Here is a 25,812-nt window from a genome sequence, read left to right as displayed (position 1 = left end):
AAAGTCAAGTGTAAAACTCCCCATTGGGATTCTGAAGGGGGAGGGATTGAAACTGCAGAGAGTCTGAGAACACAGGACTTCTTTACCTTTTCTACCGTTTCTTCAGGAACACTGTGTGAGTTTGGTGTTTTTAGATCCCTTTTTGTATCTGTATACTTTAGGGTTTTATCCTTCAAGGTTTCCATGTTCAAGTGTGTGGCCTTCAGTACATTACCGTTGTTGCTAGAGTTCCGGTTGCCATGGTGTCGTGGTTTCTGTCCGTCACGCGTTGGTGCAGGTTACAGGCAAGGACGGGTGTTCCCAGCCGATCCTGTGTTCAGCTACATCGTGAACTTTCATTCATTGTGACAGTTTTTTCTGAGGATTATCTAAGATTTCTCTGATAGTTAATCACCTATCCATGTATTGTGACCAATTCATCAATTCATGCTTTATCTTATGTTTCCATTTATTTGAAAAGATTGTTTTTAACAAAATGTTTGCCTTTTTTAGTTTTTATTTTCAAACAGTTTAAAGTTAACATCAGTATTGAGCAGAAAGTAACCAGACATCCCATGTACCCTTATGTCCAGACGCGCACAACCTTCCACTGCTGAGCGTCACACACCTGGTGGGACCTTTGTTCTCAGAAAGTGCTGTTGCTGGACTGTGTGGTAAGAGGACGTTTAGTTCTCAGGGAAAAAGCACCCCCAAAGTGTCTGCACCCTCTGCACTCCACCAGCAGTGAAGAAGAGTCTGTGCTCGCGGCTTGGGCAGCGCTCACTGCTGTCAGTCAGTGATCTAATTGAAAAGGAGAAGAAGATAAAAGAGTTGAACAGACAGATGAAGGAACTAGAATGAGCATCAACTAGAGAGTTCGACTGAGGCAGAACCTGAGCTGTGAGCAGCTGAGCTGGGACTTCACTGTCACCACCTCGTCTGCATGTGACCCGTCCCCACTAGCAGACATCCCGACTGGGTAGCACTGGGTACTTTATCCTGCACATCAGTGCCTGAGCGCGACCTAGCGGTCTCCCAACTCTGCCAGTTTGAGCAAGTCTCCTACTTCCTGAAAGTTACCTGACTCAATTGTTAAGATGGGAAATGTAATAGCTTATTGATTTGTAGCAATGCTCAAATATGATAAATTATGTTTGCACATTGACTTTAGGTAGAAATAAAAAAACATTACTATTCCTTTAATTACTGCAGTTATTATCAACAAAGCTTTGTCTCCCAAAGGACTCCTATACAGTGTGATGATGGTTGTTTGCAGCTCTAATCAGTTCACAGTTACTTTGATGACTTTATTTTACTGAAAATTGTTCCCGCACCACCAGGTCCCTTGGAATCACCTTCTATGTTCTGTTTCCATGAATCAGACTGTTCTAGAAACCTCATGAGTAGGAATCCCACATTACTGTCTTCTTGTGACTGGCTTATGTCATGCAGTGTACTGTCCCCCACGTTCACCCCGATGTAGCATGTGACGGATGTCCTGCCTTACCGTGGGGATAAGGGCAATATCCCATTATCAGTGAGCTCTGACTCTGTTTACCCACTCATCCGTCCATGAACACCTGGACTGCTTCCAGCTCTTGCCATTGTGAATTGTGCTGCGATAAATGGGTGTGCAAGTAAGTGTTTGAGATCCTGCTCATGTACTCAGAGCTGAGCTTGACCCATCACACTGTATTTCTAGTTTTAATTTTTTGAAAGAATTCTAGACCCTTTTTTAGTGGCTTCATCATAATGTATCTATGTCAATATTCATATTTTTTGTTTGTTTATTCCTTTTATTATTTTTTGGAAATAAGTTATTTTAAAAATTCTAACTGACACTGACCTGAGATCTGAAACAGAGCAGGAAATCCCGGGGGGCACAGTGTCCAGCTGGGTCTCTCCCACCCACCACCCGCCCCCAGGGCTCCCGGAGAAGAATGAGGACCCCCCTGACTCAGCCCGTCCTGCCTCCCCAGTCACAAAGCCTCCCCTCCTCCACCAGGCCCTCCTGTGTTTCAGGGTGACAGGAGCTTCTGGCTGACGGTGTCTTGTCTTCCTCCAGGCTGTTCCCTTGGGACCCCTCCTCCTAACATTTCCTACTGTCACAATTGTCCTCTTCCTGAGTGGCTCCCCAGAATGCTCCTCTGTAACCTGCTGCATCCTAATATCTTCTTCATAACTGGCCAAGCCTCCCCCATGTTTCTATGCAGCCTCCAGTCATGGCTGGGGACAGACAGAGGACGGGCCCTGTGGGCACTTGTCCTGCTGGGAATCTGATGACCCAGAAGATGCGATCCCCCTAACTGACAAGTGCATCTGTCAATTCGAGGAGTATAGCATGCGATTTGATATGGAAAATTGTTTTGATATATATATATATTTTTTAAACCACTGAGTGTGCACTTTATTTATTTATTTATTTATTTATTTTTAAGATTTTATTTATTCATTATAGAGAGGAGAGAGAGAGAGAAGGGGGGAGGAGCAGGAAGCATCAACTCCCCATATGTGCCTTGACCAGGCAAGCCCAGGGTTTTGAACCGGCAACCTCAGTGTTTCCAGGTTGTTTTGATATTTTTTGAAACACTACATTAGAGTGAGATGCTGTTCTGATTTGATTTGAAATGTCACTTGATAGTTTGGATATGTCAGATTAAGTAGAAGTTAGGAGTTGGGAGGTAATTTTCCTCTTGTAACAAGTTTGTCTTGGGAAACCAACATCTCTGATTTCTTCACATTGTCAGCAGCCCACTGACCTTTCTCCCTCCACTGCCAAAGGAGCCCTGGCACAGCAGGCATCATCTCACACTAAAGATGCTCCCAAACCCACCTGAGTAGTTAGTTAATTCATAGTCCTGCACACCCAGGGGTACTTGCTGACCCTCGTCCTGTGCCCGGCACCAGGCAGACAGAGATCAGCAAACCAGACACGGCCTGGAATTAAGGAGCCAAATCCCAGGGGCTTCCTAGCAATCACTGAGTATACATTTCTAACTCCACCCTCAGTGTTGCTGCAAAGGAGATGTCAGGGTGCTAGCAATGCCTAGCTTTCTAAGTCATTTGATTCTGTGACACAGAAGCATGGCATCATTCCTCAGGGAGGAAGTTAGTGCTGGAAGCCAGGCCTGGTGACCTGCCACATCCTTTGTGGGCAGGACCAGCGAGGCTCACTGGGTACAAATAACCTCAGGCTCCGTAGGCTGCTGATTCCAGCTCTTAGTTGCTCATTCTTGTTAAAGCTGAACTCACAGCAAAGTCCACCATGAAGCCAGTGTTGTGTGTCCTGCTGGTCACTCTGGCGTTTTCCTGTTATGAGGGTGAGTATCATGTCTAATGTGAGTACCACCTGCCAGGTTAAGTAACCTTCTTTATACGAAGTGAATTATTATGGGTGGGAGGTGAGCAGATCAGAATCCAAACCCTTCCTGCCTCTTGTGGACTAGCTCTATACAGCCAGGGCTCATTGTTTCAATTCCTAATGATCTGGAACTTTCTCAGACATCATGGCAGGCTCGTTTTAAGGGTTCTCCATTGGACGCCTGATCCCTCTCTGTGGTCTACGTGTCAGAGCAGCATGATGTCATGATGTAATGGACATTACTTGTGAGTCATGGCTTTCTCACTCAGCAGCACTGTGACCTTGAACAAATGCGTAATCTCTCCAAGTCTCCTCTTGTCAAGTCCCTTTGAATCGTTCTCTTTCACCTGCCTTTCTGAACCTCTTCCTGTTGTTCCCTATAGCCGCTGATCTGACCCTCTCACCATCTCTGCATAGCTACTGTCTTATCCGGTCAGATCAGAGCCTGGTAGGTCACATTCTGGGCTGCACGTGGTTACAAAGACTTGGGGGATGTATAGAGAATCTAGATCAGAGAACGTGGTCACTTCAGGTCTCAGCAAAATCCCAGTAGGGTCGGTAGTAAGCCCCAGTTTCCACCTCCTACCTTCTCTAAGGAATTCTGTACATCAGTGCAGAATGCAAGAGCCATCATGACATGTGCATAATTCCAGATGTGTAAAACTCAGAGAGCCATTTTTTTTCCAGAACAGTTTTAGCTGTTTTCATCCAATGACATAATCCTATAGCCTAATTTAGTCTCAAAGGAGCGTCTTCTAACATTAGTAGATTTCCTCACTCCTCTGCAGATTTAGTCTCCTTTCTCTGACCTCTAGTAAGTTCTTACTGCCATTCAGTTGAAAGGCTGACTGATAACTTCTCCTTTCTCCCCATACCAAGACTAAAGACGGTGTCACTATACTGACAGGCAAACCTTAAGTATTGAAATCTAGAAAGTGTAAATTTCAACAAAGCAGGAGATCTGGAAAGTCGCAGGTGTATTTTACAAAGGATAAACCTGAACTAGGGATCTGCCAACCAGCTTTCCAGACTGAGCTCTGCGAAGTGCTCTGTGATCTTGACAAAGTCACAACGTCCAGGAATTTGCACTGTCATTGCCAGTTAGGAGATGTGCCCATAAACCCTGCGAGGCTCTTGTACACTGTAAGGTACGGAGCCGTAGGAAAAAGTGAGTTTTCTTACATCGATTGTTTTTGTTTGTTTTTCTTCTACTCTAGCAAATGTACTAGTCTGCCCAGCAGTTCTTTCTCAAGTGAGGAGCTTACTTTTGGATCCTGTCGGTATTTACCGTGAGGAACTTGAGAGATACGATGCACCTCCGGAAGCGGTCCAGGCCAACTTGGATATAAAGAATTGCTTGGATAAGGTTTCTCGTGACCACAGAGGGAAAACTCTCAGATTTGTGGTAATTTATTCTCCATTACATAGAGGCTAATACTCAGCAGCACAGCCAGGGCCGCAGTCAGGGTGCTGCTCTGGAGACACAGGGCATGAAGCAGCTGCCCCTCTGCTCACCTCTGATCAAGTGGCCCACGCACACCAGCTCCATGATAACGTGACACCTGCTGAGCTGGACTAAGGCTGCACACAGCGCTGGGCATGTTCGTCCTTCTCAGGTCACCTCCCTGGGCACCAGGCTCCCCACAGTGTCCTGAGGAGAGGGACAGCCAGGCCCACAGGGTGTGATGGGGCAGGAACAGAGACTGTTCCCCCAGCAGGACGGGTCCCCTCACCCAGTGGCACAGTCCCTGGGACTCTCACGGGAGGACTGGGAGAGAGAAGAAGACACAGCGAGAAGGAGAGAGCCGTTCCCACCCTCTGTCAGGACAGAGTGGCAGCTGCTAGGGGCTCTGCCAGCTCTAACAGAGCCGAGGCCACCCCTGTACCTCACCCCACGTTTCCCAACCAGGGGGCTGCGACCCTCCCTGTGTCCTCTGCAGCCCCGTGTGGAGCTGAAACACTTCAATCATGTCCTCATGGAGAGATCACACAGATGTAAAGTTGTCTCTCAGCACGTCCTCCCTGGAATTAAGTCAGGTTTCAAATGTCCTTACTAGCTGGATTCTCAGAGTGGGGAAGTCTGTGTGTCATGTGAGGAATGTCCACTCCTGCAGGTGGGACATCTGCAGGCAGAATGACCCATGGACCCACCATGCAGACCAGATCTCTCAGCCCTGTGTCCCCGTTTAGTGACAAGTGGAGTCCTCATCCTGGGACTCAGAGAAAGGACACCGGGCTGCTCTGCCCAACTCCTGAGCCTCCTCCTCGCTCCACAGGAGACCTGCGCCCTTCTCTGGGGACACGCAGGGTTTATCTGCGGGGTGTGGACATGGTTCTCTCCTGACTCGCACGGTCTGTGCAGACTGGACCAGGACTATTGAATTCCCCACACGCACGGCTACCTGCCTGGTACCTCCATTTCCCTTTGCTGGTTGCAGTTTCTTCCACATCTGGGTTGTGAACAACAGTCTGTGTTAACATGTCTTCTGTGGAGGCTTCATGACTGATGTTTCTTTTCTTTCTTTTTCTATTTCAGATCAACTCGCAAGATGCATGTAACAAACAGATTTAGCAATCTTCCATGCAAGTTCTTTGTCGGTCAATGATGACCTGATCTTTCTTGGACAATGTGAAGGTTTCAACGTCTTGCTTCAATAAATTTCTTTCCTGCACTTTGCTGCCTGTCTTGTTTTATCCAACAGTCTCTGACCTTGAGTTGGGGTGGTTTTCATCACGCAGGGGCCTGGGGGTGGCGTCAGGAGTAATGTAGGGAAACCCTGTGTCCAGGTGTCATGGTGGCCTGAGTGCCAGGGACAAAAGTGTAAACTCTGTAACCTCTGCTGAAATCACAGTGCAGGAGGCCATGCTGGCTCTGGAACGTCGAGGGGAACATCTATCCCTGGTGCCTCCAGCTGAAGGCTGGTGGCTGTCCTCGTCTGGTACCAACATCCCTCCTTTCTCTGCCCCATGAGGGTACATTGCTGTATTTTTTCTCTGTGTATAAAAATCTCCTGGTCCCTTTCATGGACAATGTGTAGGATGACATTTAGAGGTCACCAGAAAATTCAGTATCATCTCCTTAATTCAAAATCTGTAACTTTATCACATCTACAGTCCTTTTTCCCAGGGCACAGACATGACAGTCCCAGTCTCAGGTGTGGATCTGTTTGGGGACGGAATGAGCCTACTTGAGCTTCTCTGCCTGCTGACCCTAAGAGTCCACTGAGTCGTGCCCCTCCACGGTCTAGCCTCTCTTCGAACATCCTTTCGTACTCTGAAACACTAGAGCTCATGTGTTTCTAAATGTTTGAAGGAAGAGGATTTGTTATTAGACGTACACACATTCTTTAAGTATAATTGGCATATTGTACATACTATTCTTTCCTTTGCACCCGTGCCTGGCCTCGCTTCTATAAACATTCTTGAGAAAATTGAAAATAAAAAGTAAGTGGTACCTACAATCATCAACTGTGTCCAAAACCTTTCAAATAAATGTGATCACAGGGGAACATGTCCATGTAAATTAGTCTCTATGTTCTGGAATGTCTTCTTGTTCATCCACATCTGTGTTCTGTGGACACAGTGTCACAGAGCTCTTCCCACAGCCTGAGAAACGCAGCCTGGAATCGTGCGGGGAGACAAGACCCCTATTGGCGGGTCATGCAGGCTTGGCCTGACCCCATCCTGTGTCCCCTCTGTCCCCATGTCCCTGCTCACTCATATGCTGTGCTCAGCCATCCTGTCCACGTGCCATTCACTCGTCATGACGTTGGGTCACAGCAATGCCCGTGGGCTCGTCGTGGTCCCTTTCCCTCTGTGTTGTCCCAGCACAGGACAGCGAACAGCCTAGTCTGCAAAGCCTGTGTCCATCCCCTGCTCGGTGAAGCCTTCTCTGCCTCTCAGATCCTAAAATAAACCTTCATACACAGTGACAGTGTGTGCATTAAACCACACACGCTCATACACACATATTTACGCACATCGGAAACATGCCCAATTACTGATGCACAGACACACCAGAGACACACACAAGGAGACACACACAAGGAGACACGCACACACACAGACACACACACAAGCAGGCAACTATCCCTCTGTTGTCATGTTATTCTTTTGTGATATATGAGTCCTGTCACTGAGAAGTTTGGGCGTACATTTGAGAAAAAGTAACAATATAAAGAACAAATACTATCAATCAATGTTAATGTTGCTAAAATGCTTAAGAGTTTATAAACATGGAGACCCGAATGGGCAGCCATTGTCCCGGAAAGTTACAGGTTATGTCTCACTTTGTCCTGAAGGGTCTTCAGGAAGGGCATAGACTGTTCCCACCGTCGGACGTGGGACAAAGAATGTCCCACCACTGGCCTCCAGCCTGGGTCTGTGCCTTCTCAGCCTCAACTATGAAGATTTTAAAAGCAAGTGATGTGCAGGCCCCGGTCCAGGACCAACGTGAGTACTTTGCGGGTGGAACCGTGTGGTCCCCATCCCCACCTCCCCTGCTGCAGGTGCAGAACCACGTGACTGCGGAGGCCATGACAGCCCCTGAACTGGGGAGGACAGCAAGACTGTGCATGAGCCAGAGACTCCCAGCATCCCCAGGGGGTCACCTGGAGACCTTTCCTTGGCCACTTCTCTAGCTCTGCAAGGTGGGCACGACAGGGCATTTATCGGTAATACTGTGATAACAGTGACAGACTAGGGTCTCGGGCAGGAACGTGTCTTCCCTGAGCTGCTGACAGGGCGGCAGGTGAGATATCTCATGATCACAAAGGCTGGGCCGGAGCGGACGGGGGAGTGAGGTTAATGGCTCGACCCTCGGTCCAGATAATTCTGGATAAGGATGGCGGTAAAATGGAGACTGAATATAACACATGCCAGTGAATTCTGCATATAATGTCATTAAAATTATAATTTTATGTTTGAAACTTATTTTCTTCTTTTCCAAGCAAGAGGAGGGGAGATAGAGAGACAGACTCCTGCATGTGCCCCGACCAGGATACACATAGCACCCCAAAAGGGGCTGATGCTCTGTTCACTTTGGCCATGCTCAGAACTGAGCTACTTTTAGTGCCTGAGGTAGAAGCTCCATGGAACCATCCTCAGAACCCAGGGCCAGTGCACTCAAACCCATCAAGCCATGGCTGTGAGATAGGAAGAGAGAGAGAGAGAGAGAAAGAGGGGGAGGGGTGGTGAAGCAGATGGTTGCTAATCCTGTGTGTCCTAAGAATCACCCTGGGTCATCCACACACCACGTGCATGCTCTACTACTGAGCAAACCGGCAAGGGCCTATGTTTGTATATTTTACCAAAACACAGAAGAAAATTGCACAGAATCTCGCTCTCTGAGAGGCAGCGGAAAGAGACCTGCCCATGGGAACAGGTTCTGTATTTCAACCCTCAGGACACTCTCCCTGCGTTGCTGACTCCTCCTGTCAGATCATGTCTGGTGTCAACTCTCTGTTTGTTTTGCCTCCTAAACTTTCTTTCTTGAGAACCCCACCTATGTTTAGAAACTCTGCTTCAAACTCACAAACTGAGTTTACCAGCTACAAAGGATGGATCTGCAGAGTCTCTTGACTTTATCATTGAACCTCGAATCCTCCCGGGACACGTGTTATCACTCTCTGCCTAGACTCTGCCCCTCAAATGTCTTCTCTCTGCATCCCTCCTACTCTCTGTAGCAAGTTCAATAAACCAAGCTCAAGGCACTGGTTTCTCATATATTTACTTAGAGTAACCTTTCAGTGACTCTCCACTCCTATAATATGGCAGTCAAAGTCTCCAATCATTATAGAGTGTATTATTGGATGTAGGAGAACCTTAATCAAAATTAATGCTCTTCATTCCTCCCTTTCTTTTAATTCTACTATGGGTGTCCCAGGTGCTAACTATCGATTTTGAGAGACTGAGGGCATGAAAATGGAGTGAGACAGAGAGCTAACATGTTCTTAAAAGGCACATAATCTTATGAAGAGATCACAGTTCTTGGGCCAGACAGAACTCTCTCACATGGTACATGTCATGGGTCTTTAGAAAGTGAAGATTACTACAATATGTTCTTCCTTGTGAGTAACAGACATTTAAACTAAAACAAGAACTTTGGGGAAATAATATATATGACAGCTAGACAACAACATAAAGGATCTAGAAGTCAAACTCTGTGCTTGTTGTTTGTTTGTGTGTGTGTGTGTGTGTGTGTGTGTGTGTAATATAACAGAAATAAGAGAGGAAAGATGAGCATGTCAAAACATTAATCCAAGAGTTGCAACTAATAAAAATTTTAAGTGACAGAGGCCTTGCTGGAAGAAAACTACCAAGAAATATATCAAGAAAATGCACCCACAGTAAAGACTATGAACTGGAACAGCTCACTCATTCCCCACATCAGAACACATTTTGTGATGTTTGCAAACATCATCTTAAAAGAAGGAAGTTCTTTCAAAAGAAACACTAGGTCACCTGCCAGGATGAGGAATAAAAGTAGAATCAGCCCCGACCGGAGGGCACAGAGGAACACTGAAAGTTCAGAGGTCTGGCCTGTACCTGTGCACAGACAGAATTCTGAGGCAGTCAGCTAGCATTTCAGCAGGAACATAAACACATCTCAGAAGAGCAGCACATCTGCTGAAGTTTTATCTCCCATGAGGTTTTTCTCAGAAGGTAGGGGAGAATTTGCTCTACAGAAAGGACTGGATGAAGAAAGACAAGGCAGGCAGCCCAGTGCACACAGGATATAACACAGGTGTTTGTAGATGAGTCGCAGAGAAGGGTAAAATGATATAATTTCACACATCAACACCATGAGATGCAGTGATCCCATTTGTGGGGAGGTGGAGATGGCATGGTGTGTATAAGACTGGGGAGTCATCTAGTGCTTCTCATTGGAAGTTGTTTTTCCATTTTTGAACAATTTTCTGACATCATTATTTTAAAATAAAAAATTTGAAAACATAAGAAACTGTCAGACAGAAATGACAAGGAAGGACGACTGAAATTTGCAAGAACTAAATATGGTAGAAATGAGTTAAGATGTGGCACATCATTGAAGGCCACGTAGGGATCTAAGTGGCACCAAACTTAGGAGATTCTTGATGTATTTTGTTGAAAGAACTGGTGAATTTTCCTAAAGGAATTGTCATATTAAATGACAAGAGATAAGGCAGGGAAGTGAAGAATAATATGTTATATCAAGAATGAAATTCTACCTTAGAAATTAAATGCCTACAGACATTCAACAGAGAACAAAGCCCTTGTGAGCTTGCATTCTCCTAGACTAGACTATGAGCAGGGGAGGACTGAGTGGGTCCTGAAGAACAAAGTCAATGAGGGTGACAGAGAGGAGAAGGAGGGGAATCCAGGTGGGAGGACAAGCCTGGCAAAGTCCTGATCTTGGAGATGAGCTCCATGCACCAGAGGTCACATGTGACGACTCTACTGCCGCCTTCGGTCAGCACGGCAGCTCCTTACTGTCCTCTGGGTGTGAGGCCACAGGCCTGTCCTCATCTTTTGCCATAAGGAAAAATGCATTCAGGGATGTCTCTATGACTGGGTGTCTTGGCCGTGACTTTAGTGTCATTGGAGGTTGAGGAGTTCTTTTCTGAGTAGGTGCCTTGAGTAGCTCAGGTTGTTTAGCAGCGAACATGGTCTTATCCATTTGATGCCAATGGCCACCACCCACCCCAGGGGACAGCAAAGTATCACTGGGCATAAATCAATGCCCAGAAAGGTGGGTGCAAGGAGGGAGAACATCAGCCAAAGTAGAGAATCTTGGTTCTAGCACTGGACATATGTATTAGATCTCCCTTATTCCCCTTGTAACACCCCTATGACCACAGATTCAAGTTCTGGAGTCCAATGGTTAATAAGAAAACATGGGCATTAGCTGGTGGGAAATTAGTAACAGAATAGAGAAGATTTGGTGTATTAATCTAACAAGCTATATGGACTGTCACATGTGTGTGCTGATTAAATATGTAACCACAGATCTTGTAAAATATCAAGCTGTGTAAATTTGGTGAATGAGCCAAAGAGAAATACCGGGAGGTGACAAGTGATATTGACTCAGCTTCCAAATCCGGCTCCCTGTCCCAAGACATTAGAGGGATCCAGGTGAGATTGAATCAAGCAAATATTTATTTCCAGGGAACAGAGGGCTGATGTGGCCCCATGCCTGAATGTCAAGGCTCCCACTTCTTGTATTCCTACCCTGGCCCTGCTGATGGGTGATCCCCCAGTTATCTCTAAGAAAATTAAATACGTGGTGTTAGCACCATGATGTCAGCTTGATGTCTGGGTTTAGAGTTTGGGATGAGCCTTGCCTTTTAGAGTCCCTATTTTAAATGACTAACTCCTTTTAAATAAACCCACTAATAAAACATGTTATATACTCAGAGAAATCTTTGTAGAATTGCAAACTGTCTCCAAAAACAGTAATAAAATGACTAATTAGACACCCACTGTATCACAATTGTCACCTACAGTCCAGAAGAGCGCAGGTCATGCTCTCTAGAAGATGAACAGGGAGGAAAGAGCCATGAGGTCAGGTCCTATCACCAGGACACTGGTGAACACTGGAGCCATTGGGTCCCAGGAAGGTGAACTCAAAGATTCAAGGCCATGATCTGACACCAGCAGTGAGTTCTCTCTTTGGTGTGTTATTGGGAGTAAATAGTTTCAACTAAAAGGCGCCCAGGCAGGGACAGTGGAGACGACTTCACATGGAGCAAAGGCCTTGAGTAGAACACCGTGGGGCCTGCACAGAAATCTACCTGGAGGTCACATAGAGCTGCTGTGCAGATCAAGGTTACTGGAATCCACTTGACTCATAAAGTAAAGTCCATAAGTGTTAAACTAAGATCAGTAGAGTTGAGAGCTCTCTTTTCCACAACACCTACCTCCCCACACATCTCTGCTTCTCACTAGCTGTGTGGCTATGATCAAGTCACTTGAGTTCTTCTGTCGCATTGCCTATAGCTGGACACAGATGATATGTCTTCCTCATGGGAGGGAGACCACACATCAGTTTGCTCAGGGGAGTCAGTCTGTGCTGCTGCCGTGGCATTCCGTCCATTTAGTGACGGACCTTCTACATCAATGTCATCTACTGACATGGCCATTGCTACAGATAGAAGAAATCTGAGGGTTCCAAAAGCTCTGTCTCCTTAGTTTCTACACACAGAGCACAGACTGGTGGGTTCTGGTGGATTTCCACGGTCCTTTCCTGGGTCAGTGCCAGGTGTGTCAAGGTGGCCTCCTGGAGAATAAAAGGAGGAGATCTGGGCACTCACCTCCAAAGTGAGATCCTTCTTTCCTGCCACACCGCAGTGACCAGCCAGAGCCGCTGCCGGGACCATGAAGCTGCTCCCAGTCCTCGTGCTTACTGCCCTCCCCTTTTACTGCTACGCAGGTGAGTCCGCACGGGGCGGGGCTCGGGGGCTTGTTGTCAGGGCCGCTGTGGGAGATCTCTGCTACCCTCACCCCAGGACAGTGCAGCTCACTTCTCTAGTTTGTAGGGGTGTGTGTGTGTGTGTGTGAAACAAGGAAGCAGTGTGTGTGGGCTTAAAGAATACCTAGATCCTGAGTTACTGTCCGAAGACTCAGACCATTCCCCGCCATCTTTCTGAATGGACGTGCAGCTGGGATGTGGGAGAAGGACAAGCATCACGGCTGCCCAACAAGGAGTTCATGCCTCTGTGACTGAGCAGCTTTTGCACGCTTTCATCCCAGGTTCTGGCTGCACACTTGTGAGCCAGGTGATCAGTCAGGCAAAGGACACTGAAGTGAGAAAGGATCAATACATAGAAAATTTCAGAGAGTTCATACCGGATGCAGAAGCAGAGGAGGCCATAAGAGAAGCGAATCAATGTTTTCTCCAGCAGAGTGAAGAAACTCTGACAAATGCCCAAGTGATGGTGGTAAGTTAAGATTCTTCTTAACTGCTTTTACACCAGTTGACAGAAACAGACAATGTCAAAGTTGGTTACTAATTTCTTCAAAGCTAGTGTTGTTCACAGTTTATTTTATTTCAGTGAAATCTTTTTTCTTTTCTTTTTTTTTTCTTTGTATTTTTCCGAAGCTAGAAACTGGGAGAGACAGTCAGACAGACTCCCGCATGCCCCCGACCGGGATCCACCTGGCATGCTCTGCCCAACAGGGGGCGATGCTCTGCCCCTCCGGGGCGTCACTCTGCCAGGACCAGAGCCATTCTAGCGCCTGGGGCAAAGGCCAAGGAGCCATCCCCAGCGCCCGGGCCATCTTTGCTCCAATGGAGCCTCGCTGCAGGAGGGGAAGAGAGAGACAGAGAGGAAGGAGAGGGGGAGGGGTGGAGAAGCAGATGGGCACTTCTCCTGTGTGCCTTGGCCGGGAATCGAACCCGGGACTTCTGCATGCCAGGCCGACGCTCTACCACTGAGCCAACCGGCCAGGGCCTATTTCAGTGAATTTAATAATTAGAGAGTGTGTTTAGACACTCGGAAAGCCATCCAAGCTGGTGTTGGTGTGCCCGTGCACTTTGTGGAATCTCCAATGAGTGATTACTGGAAAGGTGAGAGGGAAAAGGGTGTTTGGATAAAGGCTTACCTTCCTCTCAGTACAGCCGTGTGCAGGGGAGGGCGGTGAGGAAATGGGAGATGTTAGGTGTGGAGAGTTGCACATTAGCTGATCACAAGGTTTAGGACAGTGGTCCCCAACCCCCGGGCCGTGGACTGGTACCTGTCCATGGGCCATTTGGTACTGGTCCGCAGAGAAAGAATAAGCAGTTTACATTAATACTGTTTTATCTATATTTAAGTCTAAACAATATTTTATTTTTAAAAAAATTACCAGAATCTCTCTGTTATGTCAGTTTAAGACTCAATCTTGATGCTTGTCTTATAAGTTCAACAATTATATTTAAAATACCACAGTTTTTATGCTGTCGCATAATTTTAGTTTGTGTATTTATACCTCCCACCCTAAAGGCCGGTCTGTGAAAATATTTTCTGACATTTAACCAGTCCGTGGCCCAAAAAAGGTTAGGGACCACTGGTCTAGGAGATTGGATGCACTGCTGGGTGAATATTTTTACCACAATAGTCTGTATATTTAGAGTGCAGATATGGGTGTTATGTGTATTTATTATGATTAAAACTTAAAAAAATATTAACAACGCCTTCAATCGAAGATGAGAAACTATTTAAAAAGAAAACACTAAATCAGACAAATCTGTAAGAGTGAACATCTGGAAAGTTTAGTAGCCTAAAAAAGGATAGGGTGTGGGCATCTGTCCATTTGCCCTAGTTCTTAACATGCAGGCCATGCAGGAGCTCAAACTGCACGCTGCCTCGTATTTGGGCTGAGGTACTGAAAACTGACAACACAGTGTGTTTATTGAGTAAGTTCTTGAAGAAGAGGAAACATACATGGAAAACCAGCAAAGGAATCCCCGCTGGGGAAGTGCTGGAAGCCCCGGCCCCTCTGGCATCAGCAGAGGTCTCCTGAGCGGGAGGACACAGCACAGAATTCCGATGTTACCTCCACCACCAGCTCTCTGCCGCTGGTGTGGACCAATCTGGGGATAAGATAGAGGAAATGTTTGTTTTTCAGGATTGTCCTTTGTTAGAAGAACTGACATGTAAGCGGTGACTGTGTTTGTTTTCCAGGATGCAATATACAATAGTGTTTGGTGTAAGGCATATTAACTTTGCACCAGACCTTTGGCTCAGACTACAGGGAATGATCAGAAACCGACTGATGATGAGTAGAAACCACGACTTAGCACCCTCTTCTGTCTTTTGATCTACAGACTGCAAGACAATTGTTGAAACCTCACATACATTTTCCCTTCAATAAAGCATCTGCAAACCTAACGTTCTTCCTTGGTGATTGACTAACATGGGGTTTTAGAGACACAATCACACACATGTTGCTCATGTGCGCACACGCCTGTACACAGTTCTCACCACAGAACTCATGAATGGAGGGTTTAGAATTAGAAAGGCACTCTGTCCCTCAGCATTTGTTGCCTGTCATGGACCTGGAGCATTGAAAAGCGATGCTCTCTCCTCATCAACCCACCTTTCTTGGTCCATCTGAGCACTGAGGGCTCTCAGCTCTTGTGTCTATGTCTGCTCAGCTTCCTGTCCCGAAAACTATGCTGTCCCCGTGTCCACACCGTGTCCTGCCGTCCACTCAGATTCCTCTCTGGGTGCTCTCTGTCCCTGACCAGAGGTGCAGGGAGGAGAGAGAGCCAGTGACAGAGGTGACTCAGGCAAAGCCGGGCTGAATCCGGTCTTGATCGGAAAATTAATGTGTGACCTCAATTTTGAATTTTAAGAATATTTCATTACAATTTATTTACCCTAATTACATTCTGCATCTGTGTGACTGTCCCTGGTCATGGTCCTGCAGGGGGCAGTGTGGTCCACCTGTTCATTCCCACAGTGACAACCAGCAGTGAGGTTGGAATTCCCTGGGAAAGAAGCGAAGTGAGTGATTTTAACTCGGACTCAGCTCTCCCCACTGTGGCCCGTCCCCACTATCCTGACACCAGGGGTGGGTGATGAGCGCCCTCTGCTCACACCAGCACGGGTCCCTCTCACCCAGCCTGAGCCCTGACCCCTTCTCAGGACAGCTCAGCTCCCACCAGTGCTGAATTCCACCAGCCATAATCCAAACAGGGAACAAGGCAGATAATACCTTTTCGTTGCACAGCAGTATTACCATGTCTATATAAATATTGACCAAAAGTGACTATAGTAATAATGAATATGAACCAATGAATCTCTGTGGGTACATGCATCTTTATATCTATGGCTTTATAAGATACATTATTTAACATGTTTTTATGGAGAAGTGACTACAAATACCAAAGACTCAATAAATCATATAAGAAACTCCCTCTCTCTTCTTTAAAACACTTTCAGCCAGTGACACTATTAGGTCCAGGCAAAAGGACACTTTCCTGGACACACTCCTTACATTTTATTTATTACACACACACACACACACACACACACACACACACACACGATAAGTCATGAGCCATGCTCAGTTTTGTTTCTCTGACGCATGTGTAGAAGTTTCCATTTGCTCAGATGGGCACTGGGCCATCTGGGAGGAGCCTGTCCCCTCAGGCTGCAGTGGGCGTGTCCACAGAGCAGGAGAAGGTCCTGTTGGGGAGTCCCAAGGGGAGATAGGGCTGTAGTCCCTGGATTTCCCTTTGCTCAGTCAGACTGGACACCAGCTTGCAAGAGAAGAAAAACCTCTGGATTCTGAGCAATGGCAGCTCCGAAGAGGGACTGGAGCACGAGGCAGGGTCATAGGTGAAGCCTGATTGGGCAGCTGGGATGCCCCCACCTCCTTGGACACTGCACTTTACCCACTTTGGCCCCAGCGGCCTCAGCACAGCCCTGAGCTGCCTTGGGGGAGGGAAGGCACCGTTTACGTGCTCCTGTGTGTCCTGGGAGCACCTCTCATCTGATGACACGGTTGGAGGTGTCAGTCAGAGGACATTTGTCTGTGTTCCTAAGAAGAGCTGGTATGAACTATGTGGATTATGCCGACAACACCAGTGACTGCCAGTGGGCCAGGCCCACCAGGTTGCAGGCTGGGATGTTGGAGACGGGGCAGGACAGAGCTGGCCCCCAAGAGCCCATGCCAAGGGGCAGGGTGAGGTCCCCAGCAGCCTGTGTGCGGGAGAGCAACACGTGTCATTACGTCTCTCTAAAACCTCCGTGTTAGTCAGTTACCAAGGAAGAACGTTAGGTTTGCAGATGCTTTATTGAAGGGAAAATGTATGTGAGGTTTCAACAATTGTCTTGCAGTCTGTAGATCAAAAGACAGAAGAGGGTGCTAAGTCGTGGTTTCTACTCATCATCAGTCGGTTTCTGATCATTCCCTGTTGTCTGAGCCAAAGGTCTGGTGCAAAGTTAATATGGCTTACACCAAACACTATTGTATATTGCATCCTGGAAAACAAAAACTGTCATCACTTATATTTTATTGTTCTTACAAAAGACAATCCTGCAAAACAAACATGTTCTGTATTGTTTCCCTGGATTGGTCCACACCAGCGGCAGAGAGCTGGTGCTGGAAGTACCGTTGGAATTCTGTGCTGTGTCCTCCCGCTCAGGAGACCTCTGCTGATACCAGAGGGGCCGGTGCTTCCAGCACTTCCCCAGCGGGGATCCCTTGCTGATTTTCCCTGCATGTTCTTTTTTTCTTCAAGAACTTAATAAATACTCTGTGTTGTCAGTTTTCAGTTCCTCAGCCCAAATTCAGGCAATGCACAATTTGAGTTTCTGCATGGCCTGCATGTTAGAACTTGGGCTAACGGACGGATGACGGCACCCTATCCTTTTGAGACTACAAAACTTTGGACATGCTCACTCTTATAGACTTGTCTGGTCTAGAGGTTTTATTAAAGTTCCCTCATCTTTACTTGAGAGGTTCTTTCTTTTTAAAAATTTTAATAATGGTAAATATGCATGACATAATATTATCCTTGTCTGTATACTTTAGTCATGTTAAGAACATTCATTCTCCAAAGCAACCAATCTCTAGGACCTTCTCATCTGCTAACGTGCAACTCTAGTCCCTTAACATCTCCCCTTTCCTCACACCCTCCACTGCAAACCATTTTCATCCTCATTTCCTAGAGATTTAGTCTTCGAAATGCAATATCTGTCCTTTGTGACTGGCTTTTTTTTTATCATAGTTCTTCAAACTTCATCTATGTTGTCAGAAACCCCTGAGTGATGGACACTTATCTCTGTGCTGTGGCAATATTGCCAAATAGTTACCCGGGGACGTTGTGAATGGAACATTAGGGTAGGGAATGCCTGCTGGAAATAACTACACAGTCTCCTTTATAAACAGCAGGACTAGCTCATTGTTTAACTACTGATGTGGTTTTCATCAATGACATCACCCGTAGCCGAATCACAGCCATGATTTCCACTTCTCACTCACAGAACTGTAATTAGTGGTCAAGAAATTCAATCCCTTACACTAGCAATCTTCCGTTCCTTACAGTGCATTGAAGCTTGTGCTAATAAGATGTAAGAAATCATGCTCTATTGTACTTTTCCAGAATCTTTTGAAAATCTTTAACATGTTCTATTTGTTTTGATGAACAAGAGGAATTTTTTGCTCATCACTCTTATGACGAGTCTCTCCTCCTGAGACTCGGTCTCTTCAGCTGAGGGGGTAGGTAAGCCTTTGCCCAAACACCCTTTTCCCTCCCTCCCTTTCCAGTAATTACTCACTAGAGATTCCACAAAGTGCACAGGGAAACCAACACCAGCTAGTTTGGCTTACTTGGTGTCGAAGTATTTACACTCACCAACAATTGAATTCACTGGAATAAAGTAAAGCATGAACAGCACTTTCTTTGAAAAAATTAATAACCAACTTTGAGCCTGCCTGTTATTGTCTAGTGGTTTTAAAGCAGTTAAGAAGAAAACAAGCTTTCCACCATCACTTGGGCATTTGTCAGAGTTTCTTCACTCTGCTGGAGAAAGCACTGCTTCGCTTGTTTTACGGACTCTTCTGTTTCTGCATCCGGTATGAACTCTCTGATATATTCAATGTATTGTTTCTCGCTCACTTGAGGGTCAATTGCCTGATTGATCACCTGGGTTACAAGTGTGCAGCCAGAACTTGGGATGAAAGCGTGCAAAAGCTGCTCAGTCCCAGAGGCATGAACTCCTTGTTGGGAAGCCATGAGGGTTGTCCTTCTCCCACATCCCAGCTGCACGTCCATTCAGAAAGATGACGGGGAATGGTCTGAGTCCTCGGACAGTAACTCAGGCTCTGGGTATTCTTTAAGCCCTCACACACTGCTTCCTTGTTACACACACACACACACACACACACACACACACACACACACACACACACACACGGGAGCAGAGATCTCCCACAGCAACCCTGACAACAAGCCCCCCGAGCCCCGCCCCGTGCGGACTCACCTGCGTAGCAGTAAAAGGGGAGGGCAGTGAGCACGAGGACTGGGAGCAGCTTCATGATCCGGCAGCAGCTCTAGCTGGTCCCTACGGTGTGACAGGAAAGAAGGATCTCACTTTGGAGGTGAGTGCCCAGAACTCCTCCTTTTACTCTCCAGGAGGCCACCTTGACTCCTGCCATGGATGAAGGAACAAGTCACCAGACACACCTGGCACTGGGCCAGGAAAGGACCGTGGAAATCCTCCATATCCTAACACCCTGTGCTCTGTGTATAGAAACAAAGGAGGTAGAGATATAAGAACCCTGAAAAGTTTTGGAATTGTAGTAATGGCCATGTCAGTAGATGAAATGGATGTAGAAGTGCTTGCTAGACAATAAAGAAATGACAACACTGTGACCTTTGTGTCGTCCTGCTGTGTTATTACTGTCATCCTTGTAATACCTCCTTCTGCTCCATCCCCGCCCGTTAACTTTCCCTCCGTCTTCCTCCCTGTCCTCCTCCCTCCTCCCCAACCCCTGCTTCTCCGCTTCTTCTCTTCTGCTTCTTCATCAAGGTACAAAAAGCTCAAAATCTGTTTCTGTTCCCCTGACTCACCACACGCCTGGGTCGGGTGCTGGATCCTAAAATGCCAAGAACAATATTGATTTGGGAAGAGGCTAGAAATGCAGAAAGGGCTGTGATCTCAGGTGTGTGCCCTCTCCCAGGTGACACTGTTGGCAGTCTTCAATCCTAAGGCGAGTGCGAGACCACCGTAACAGAAGGGAAGACTGTCTCGTTGAACGGGCCTCAGTGAGGACCTGCCTGGAGCCCAGAGTATGGCCCTGCCTGCCCTGCTGTCTGCTGGGACACGGGACCCTTCACAGGTTCTTCCTCAGCAAAACACTTACACGCCATGTGCAACAAGTGTGTGCTTCTTTACCCCCGTGTTTTCTCCAGAGCCTGCGGTGACCATTCCCAGGTATCAGAATACTACATCAATGCTCACAAAAGACTCATTTAAACGTTACCTCTCCTAATCAGAAATTGAGGAATCCAGAGGTTTGAATGCCTGTATTACTAGTCTCATGTTTTCCTTCCCCAGTATGGACTTTGACTCACATCTGCATCCTCAGCTCATTACCAGTGGAGGGAAGTGGCCTTTGGTCTCAAGTTGTGTGCCCTTTCTAAGGCCAACCTGCTGTGGAGGAGAATGACTCAGGTTCCTCCCTGACCTCCTGTGTCCTCACTGAGGGACACACGAGGGTGAGAGAGAGTTCTAGCTGGCATGTCCTTGGGCTCTCTCAAGTCCTGAGATTCACTCACGCTGATATGTTGGTTATTTGAGGACTGCCATACTGAACAGAGTAATAACATTCAGTGAGAGCTATTTTTATTCTTAGTGATTCATGTATTGAAAGAAAGCCTATAATAATGAGTTTGTTATTTCAGCTAATCATTGAGTTTTTTCAAATAAAGTTAATGGGGTGACACTAATCAATAAGACTACCTAGGTTTCAAGTAAACATTTCTACAGCATTTTAACTGTTGATTATGTTGTGTATCCATTATTCAGTCAAATCATTTTGTCATCATGAATTTGTCTCTTTAGTCCCCTCCTCCACAACTCCCTCAGCCTGTTAGCCACTTCACTTTATCTATGTCTGTGAGATTCAGTTTTATACTCCACCTATGAGTGAAATCATATAGCACTTAGCTTTTTCTGATTTATTTATTTCACTCTGTATAATGTTCTCAAGTTCCATTCATGTTTTTGTAAATGTTACTATGTCATCATTTTCTATGGCTGAGTAGTATTTTATTGTATATATGTACCACCTTTTTATTCAATTCTCTATTGAGGGACACTTTGGTTGCTTCTATGTCTTGGCCACCATGAATAATGCTGCGATGAACATGGGGGTGCACATGTCTTTTCATACCTATGTTTTCAAGTTTTTTTTGTAGATACGCTGTAAAGGGATTGCTGAGTCATATGGTAGTTCTAGTCTTAATATTTTGTGGAAATACTGTACTTTCTTCCATAATGGTTGTACAAATTTGCATTTCCAGCATCAGTGACTGAGGGTCTCTTTTTTTCCACAGCCTCTCTAACACTTGTTATTATCTGACTTGTCGATAATAGCCAATCTAACAGGTGTGAACTGGTTTGTTATTGTAGTTCTGATTTGCATTTCACTAATAGCTAGTAAAGATGAGCAGTTTTTCATATATAAGCTGGCCATTTGAATTTCTTCTTGGGTGACGCGTCTGTCCAGCAACTCTCCCCATTATTAATTGGCTTATTTGCTTATATATAGCTGAGAAATGTGAGTTCCTTATATATTTTTGATATTAACTTTTTATCAGAGCTGTTGTTTATAAATATCATTTTCCATTTGATTGGCTGCCTTTTTGTTTTATTGTCAAATTCTTTTGCTGTGTAGAAGCTTTTTAGTTTGATGTAGTCACATTCAGTAATTGTTGCCTTTATTTTCCTTGCCTTTGGAGTCAAATTCATAAAGTGTTCTCCATAGCCAAGGCTCATAAGTTTAGTACCTATGTTTTCTTCTATGTAATTTATTGTTTTAGATCATAAAGTTAGGTCTTTGTTATATTTTGAATTAATTTTTGTGCAAGGAGAAAAATTGAGTCAAGTTTCATTCTTTGCAGGTGGCTTTCCAATTTTCCCAGCACCATTTACTGAAGAGGCTTTCTTTTCTCCATTGTGTGCTTTTGGCTCTTTGGTAAAAGATTATTTGTCCATATATATGTGGTTTTATTTCTGGGCCCTGGATCCTATTTCATTGGTCTGCTTGTCTGTGACAGTTGAGACACCCAGTCATAGAGCCATCCCTGACAGCATTCACCCTTATAACAAAAGATGAGGACAGCACAGTGGCCTCACATTGAGGACAGTGAGGAGCCGCTGTGTTGACTGATGGTGGCATTAGAGTGGTCACGTGTGACCTCTAGAGTATGGAGCTCATTTCCAAGTTTGGGACCTTGCCAGGCGTGTCCTCACTCTTAGAGTTCCCCACCTTCTGCTCTCTGTCACCCTCATTGACTTTGTCCTTCAGGACCCACTCAGTCCTCCCCTGCTCACAGTCTAATCTAGGAGAATGCAAGCTCACAAGGGTTTTGTTCTCTGTTGAATATCTATAGGTCTCTAATTTCTACCATAGAATCCCATCCTGTGATATAACATACTGTTCTTCACTTTCCTATCTTATCTCTTCTCATTTAATATGATAATCAATTCCCTAAGAAAATTCATTAATTCTTTCAATGAAATACATGAAGAATCTTCTATGTTTGGTGCCACATAGCTCCCTATGTGGCCTTCAATGCTGTGCCACGTCTTAACTCATTTTTTGCCATAATTTGTCCTTGTGAATTTTAGTCCTGTCACTTCTTGTTGTTTCTGTCTGACAGTTTCCTATATTTTCAGATATTTTATTTTAAAATAATAGTGTCAGGAAATTGTTCAAAAATGGAAAAACAACTTTCAATGAGAAGCACTAGATGACTCCTCAATCTTTTTTATTGATTTTAATTTATTGTGTTTACATAGATTCTAGTGTTGCCTCAAATGCATCCCCCCCCCCGTATTCCCCTCAATATCTTTCCTGTCCTCCTTCCAATAGCTCCCTCCCCCCTTCCCTTCAGCTTTATCCCATCCTATCACCCCCATTCCCTCTGTCCTCTTTTCCTCTGGTCCCTTTCATCCCTTCTCTGTCTCAATTCTGTCTCTCAGTTCACATTGTTCATTTGATTCCTCAAATGAGTGAGGTCATATGATATTTTTCTTTTTCTCCGTGGCTTATTTCACTTAACAAAATACTTTCCAGGTCCTTCCATGTTTTCGCAAAAGGTAAGATTTTCTTCTTTTTCGTGGCCCCATTGTATTCCATTGTATATATGTACCACAGTTTTTTAATCTACTCGTTCACTGATGGACACTTGGACTATTTCCAGATCTTCGCTATTGTGAACAATGCTGCCATATACATGGGGGTGCATTTCTCCTTTTGAAACAGTGCTTTGATGTTCTTGGGGTATATTCCTAAAAGTGGGATAGCTGGGTCAAAAGTCACTTCCATTTCTAATTTTTTGAGGAATCTCCATACTGTTTGCCACAGTGGCTGCCCCAGTCTGCATGCCCACCAGCAGTGCAGGAGGGTTCCCTTTTCTCCACATCCTCGCCAGCACTTACTCTGTGTTGTTTTGTTGATGAGCGCCATTCTGACTGGTGTGAGGTGATATCTCATTGTGGGTTTAATTTGCATTTCTCTAATGATTAGTAATGTTGAACATTTTTTCACCTGTCTATTGGACATCTGTATGTCCTCTTTGGAGAAGTGTCTATTCATTTCTTTTGCCCATATTTTGATTGGATTGTTTATCTTCCTGCTGTTGAGTTTTACCAGTTCTTTATAAATTTTGTTTATTAACCCCTTATCAGATGTATTGTCAAATATGTTCTCTCATTTTGCAGTTTGTCTTTTTATTCTGCTCTTATTGTCTTTAGCTGTGCATAAGCTTTTTAGTTTGATATAGTCCCATTTGTTTATCCTGTCTTTTATTTCACTTTCCCGTGGAGATAAATTAGAAAATATATTGCTGTGAGAGATGTCGGAGAGCTTACTGCCTATGTTTTTTTCTAAAGTGTTTATGGTTTCTTGGCTTACATTGAAGTCATTTCTCTATTTTGAGTTTATGTTTGTGAATGGTGTAAATTGGTGGTCTAGTTTCATTTATTTGTGAGTAGCTGCCCAGTTTTCCCAACAGAGTTTTTTGAAGAGGCTGTCTTTACTCCATTGTATGCTCTTACCTCCTTTCTCAAATATCAGTTGTCCATAAAGGCGTGGGTTCATTTCTGGATTCTCTGATCTGTTCCATTGATCTATATGCCTGTTCTTATGGTGCTACTAAGCTGTTTTGAGTGCAGTGGACTTGTATAACTTGATATCAAGAGGTGTGATACCTCCCACTTTATTCTTTGTTTTCAAGATTGCTGAGGCATTCATGTTCTTTCTTGGTTTTATATAAATTTTTGGAATATGTGTTCTGTATCTTTTAAATATGTCATTGGTATTTTAATTGATATTGCATTGAATTAATAGATTGCTTTAGGTAATATAGACATATTAATGATGTTTATTCTTCCTAACCATGAGCACGGTATATGCTTCCACTTGTTTGTATTTTCCTTGATTCCTTTTATCATGTTTTTTAATTTTTGGAGTACACGTCTTTAATCTTCTTGGTTAAATTTACTCCTAGGTACTTTATTTTTTATTTTTTTATTTGCAGTAGTGAAGAAGATTGTTTCCTTAATTTCTCTTTCTCAGAGTTCATTGTTGGATGTATAAAAATACCTCTGATTTCTGAGTACTAATATTGTATCCTGCCACCTTGCTGACTTCATTTATCAGGTCCAGTAGTTTTTTGACTGAAATTTTAGGGTTTTCTATATACAATATTATATCATCTGCAAATGATGATAGTTTGACTTCTTTTTTTCCAATTTGGATGCCTTTTATTTTTTATCTTCTCTGATTGCTGTAGCTAGAACTCCTTTGACTGTGTAGAATAAGAGTGGTGAAAGGGGGCACCCATGCCTTGTTCCTGATTGTAAGGAGATTGCTTTTAATTTTTGCCCATTGAGTATGATGTTGGCTGTGGGCCAGTCATAGATGGCCTTTATCATGTTGAGGTATGATCCCTGCATTCCCACTTTGCTGAGAGTTTTGATCATGAATTGGTGCTGGATTTTATCAAATGCTTTTTCTGCATCTATTGAAATTATCTAATGAATCACAATGATTGTTTTGTGAATATTGTACCAGCCTTGACTCGCCAGAATAAATCCCACTTGATCATGGTGTATAATATTTTTATATATTGCTGGATCCATTTTGGTAACATTTTGTTGAAAATTTTAGCATCTAAATTCATTAGGGATAAAGGCCTATAATTTTCTTTCTTTGTGTTGTCTTTGCCTGATTTTTGAATCAGAATTATGCTCACCTCATAAAAGGAGCTTGGAAGTCTTCCTTCCTCTTGAATTTTTTGAAATAGCTTGAGAAGGACAGGAGTTAGTTCTTCTTTGAATATTTGGTAGAATTCACTTGTGAAGCCATCAGGCCCGGGACTTTTGTTTTTTAGGAATTTTTTATAACTGTTTCAATCTCATTTGTTGTAATTGGTCTGTTTAGGTTTTCTGATTTTTCAAGATTGATTTTTAAAAGATTGTATATTTCAAGAAATTTGTTTATTTCATCTAGGTTGTCTAATATTTTGGCTACAGTTCTTCATAGTATTTTCTTACACTTTTTTGTATTTCTGTTGTGTCAGTTGTTATTTCTCCACTCTCATTTCTAATTCTATTTATTTGAGTCCTCTCTTTTTTCTTGGTAAGTCTGGTTAAAGGTCATCGATCTTGCTTATCTTTTCAAAGAACCAGCTCTTGGTTTCATTGACCCTTTATTGTTTCTTTAGCCTCTATGTCATTTATTTTTGCTCTGATTTTTATTATTTCCTT

General features: G+C 44.5%; 2 protein-coding genes across 2 annotated transcripts; one reads left to right on the top strand and one right to left on the bottom strand.

The window, feature by feature from the left end:
* The first annotated feature begins 3,187 nt into the window (after nt 1-3,187).
* On the top strand, nt 3,188-6,031 carry LOC136388555 (secretoglobin family 1D member 2-like). The gene is made up of 3 exons (XM_066360376.1): nt 3,188-3,299; nt 4,558-4,745; nt 5,877-6,031. The coding sequence occupies exons 1-3, from the start codon at nt 3,245-3,247 to the stop codon at nt 5,910-5,912; spliced, it is 279 nt and encodes a 92-aa protein (XP_066216473.1). The 5' UTR covers nt 3,188-3,244; the 3' UTR covers nt 5,913-6,031.
* An 11,219-nt stretch (nt 6,032-17,250) lies between these two features.
* Nucleotides 17,251-19,348, bottom strand: LOC136387897 (mammaglobin-A-like). The gene is made up of 3 exons (XM_066360008.1): nt 19,294-19,348; nt 18,791-19,030; nt 17,251-17,285 (listed from the first exon to the last, which is right to left on the bottom strand). Exons 1-3 carry the CDS (start codon nt 19,346-19,348, stop codon nt 17,251-17,253), a joined length of 330 nt encoding a protein of 109 aa, XP_066216105.1.
* Between the last annotated feature and the right edge of the window lie 6,464 nt (nt 19,349-25,812).

This window comes from Saccopteryx leptura, chromosome 1, assembly GCF_036850995.1.
Source record: "Saccopteryx leptura isolate mSacLep1 chromosome 1, mSacLep1_pri_phased_curated, whole genome shotgun sequence".
Classification (NCBI taxonomy): domain Eukaryota; kingdom Metazoa; phylum Chordata; class Mammalia; order Chiroptera; family Emballonuridae; genus Saccopteryx; species Saccopteryx leptura.
The sequence above is the reverse complement of the archived record's forward strand: the minus strand, read 5'-3'. Positions and strand labels throughout refer to the sequence as shown.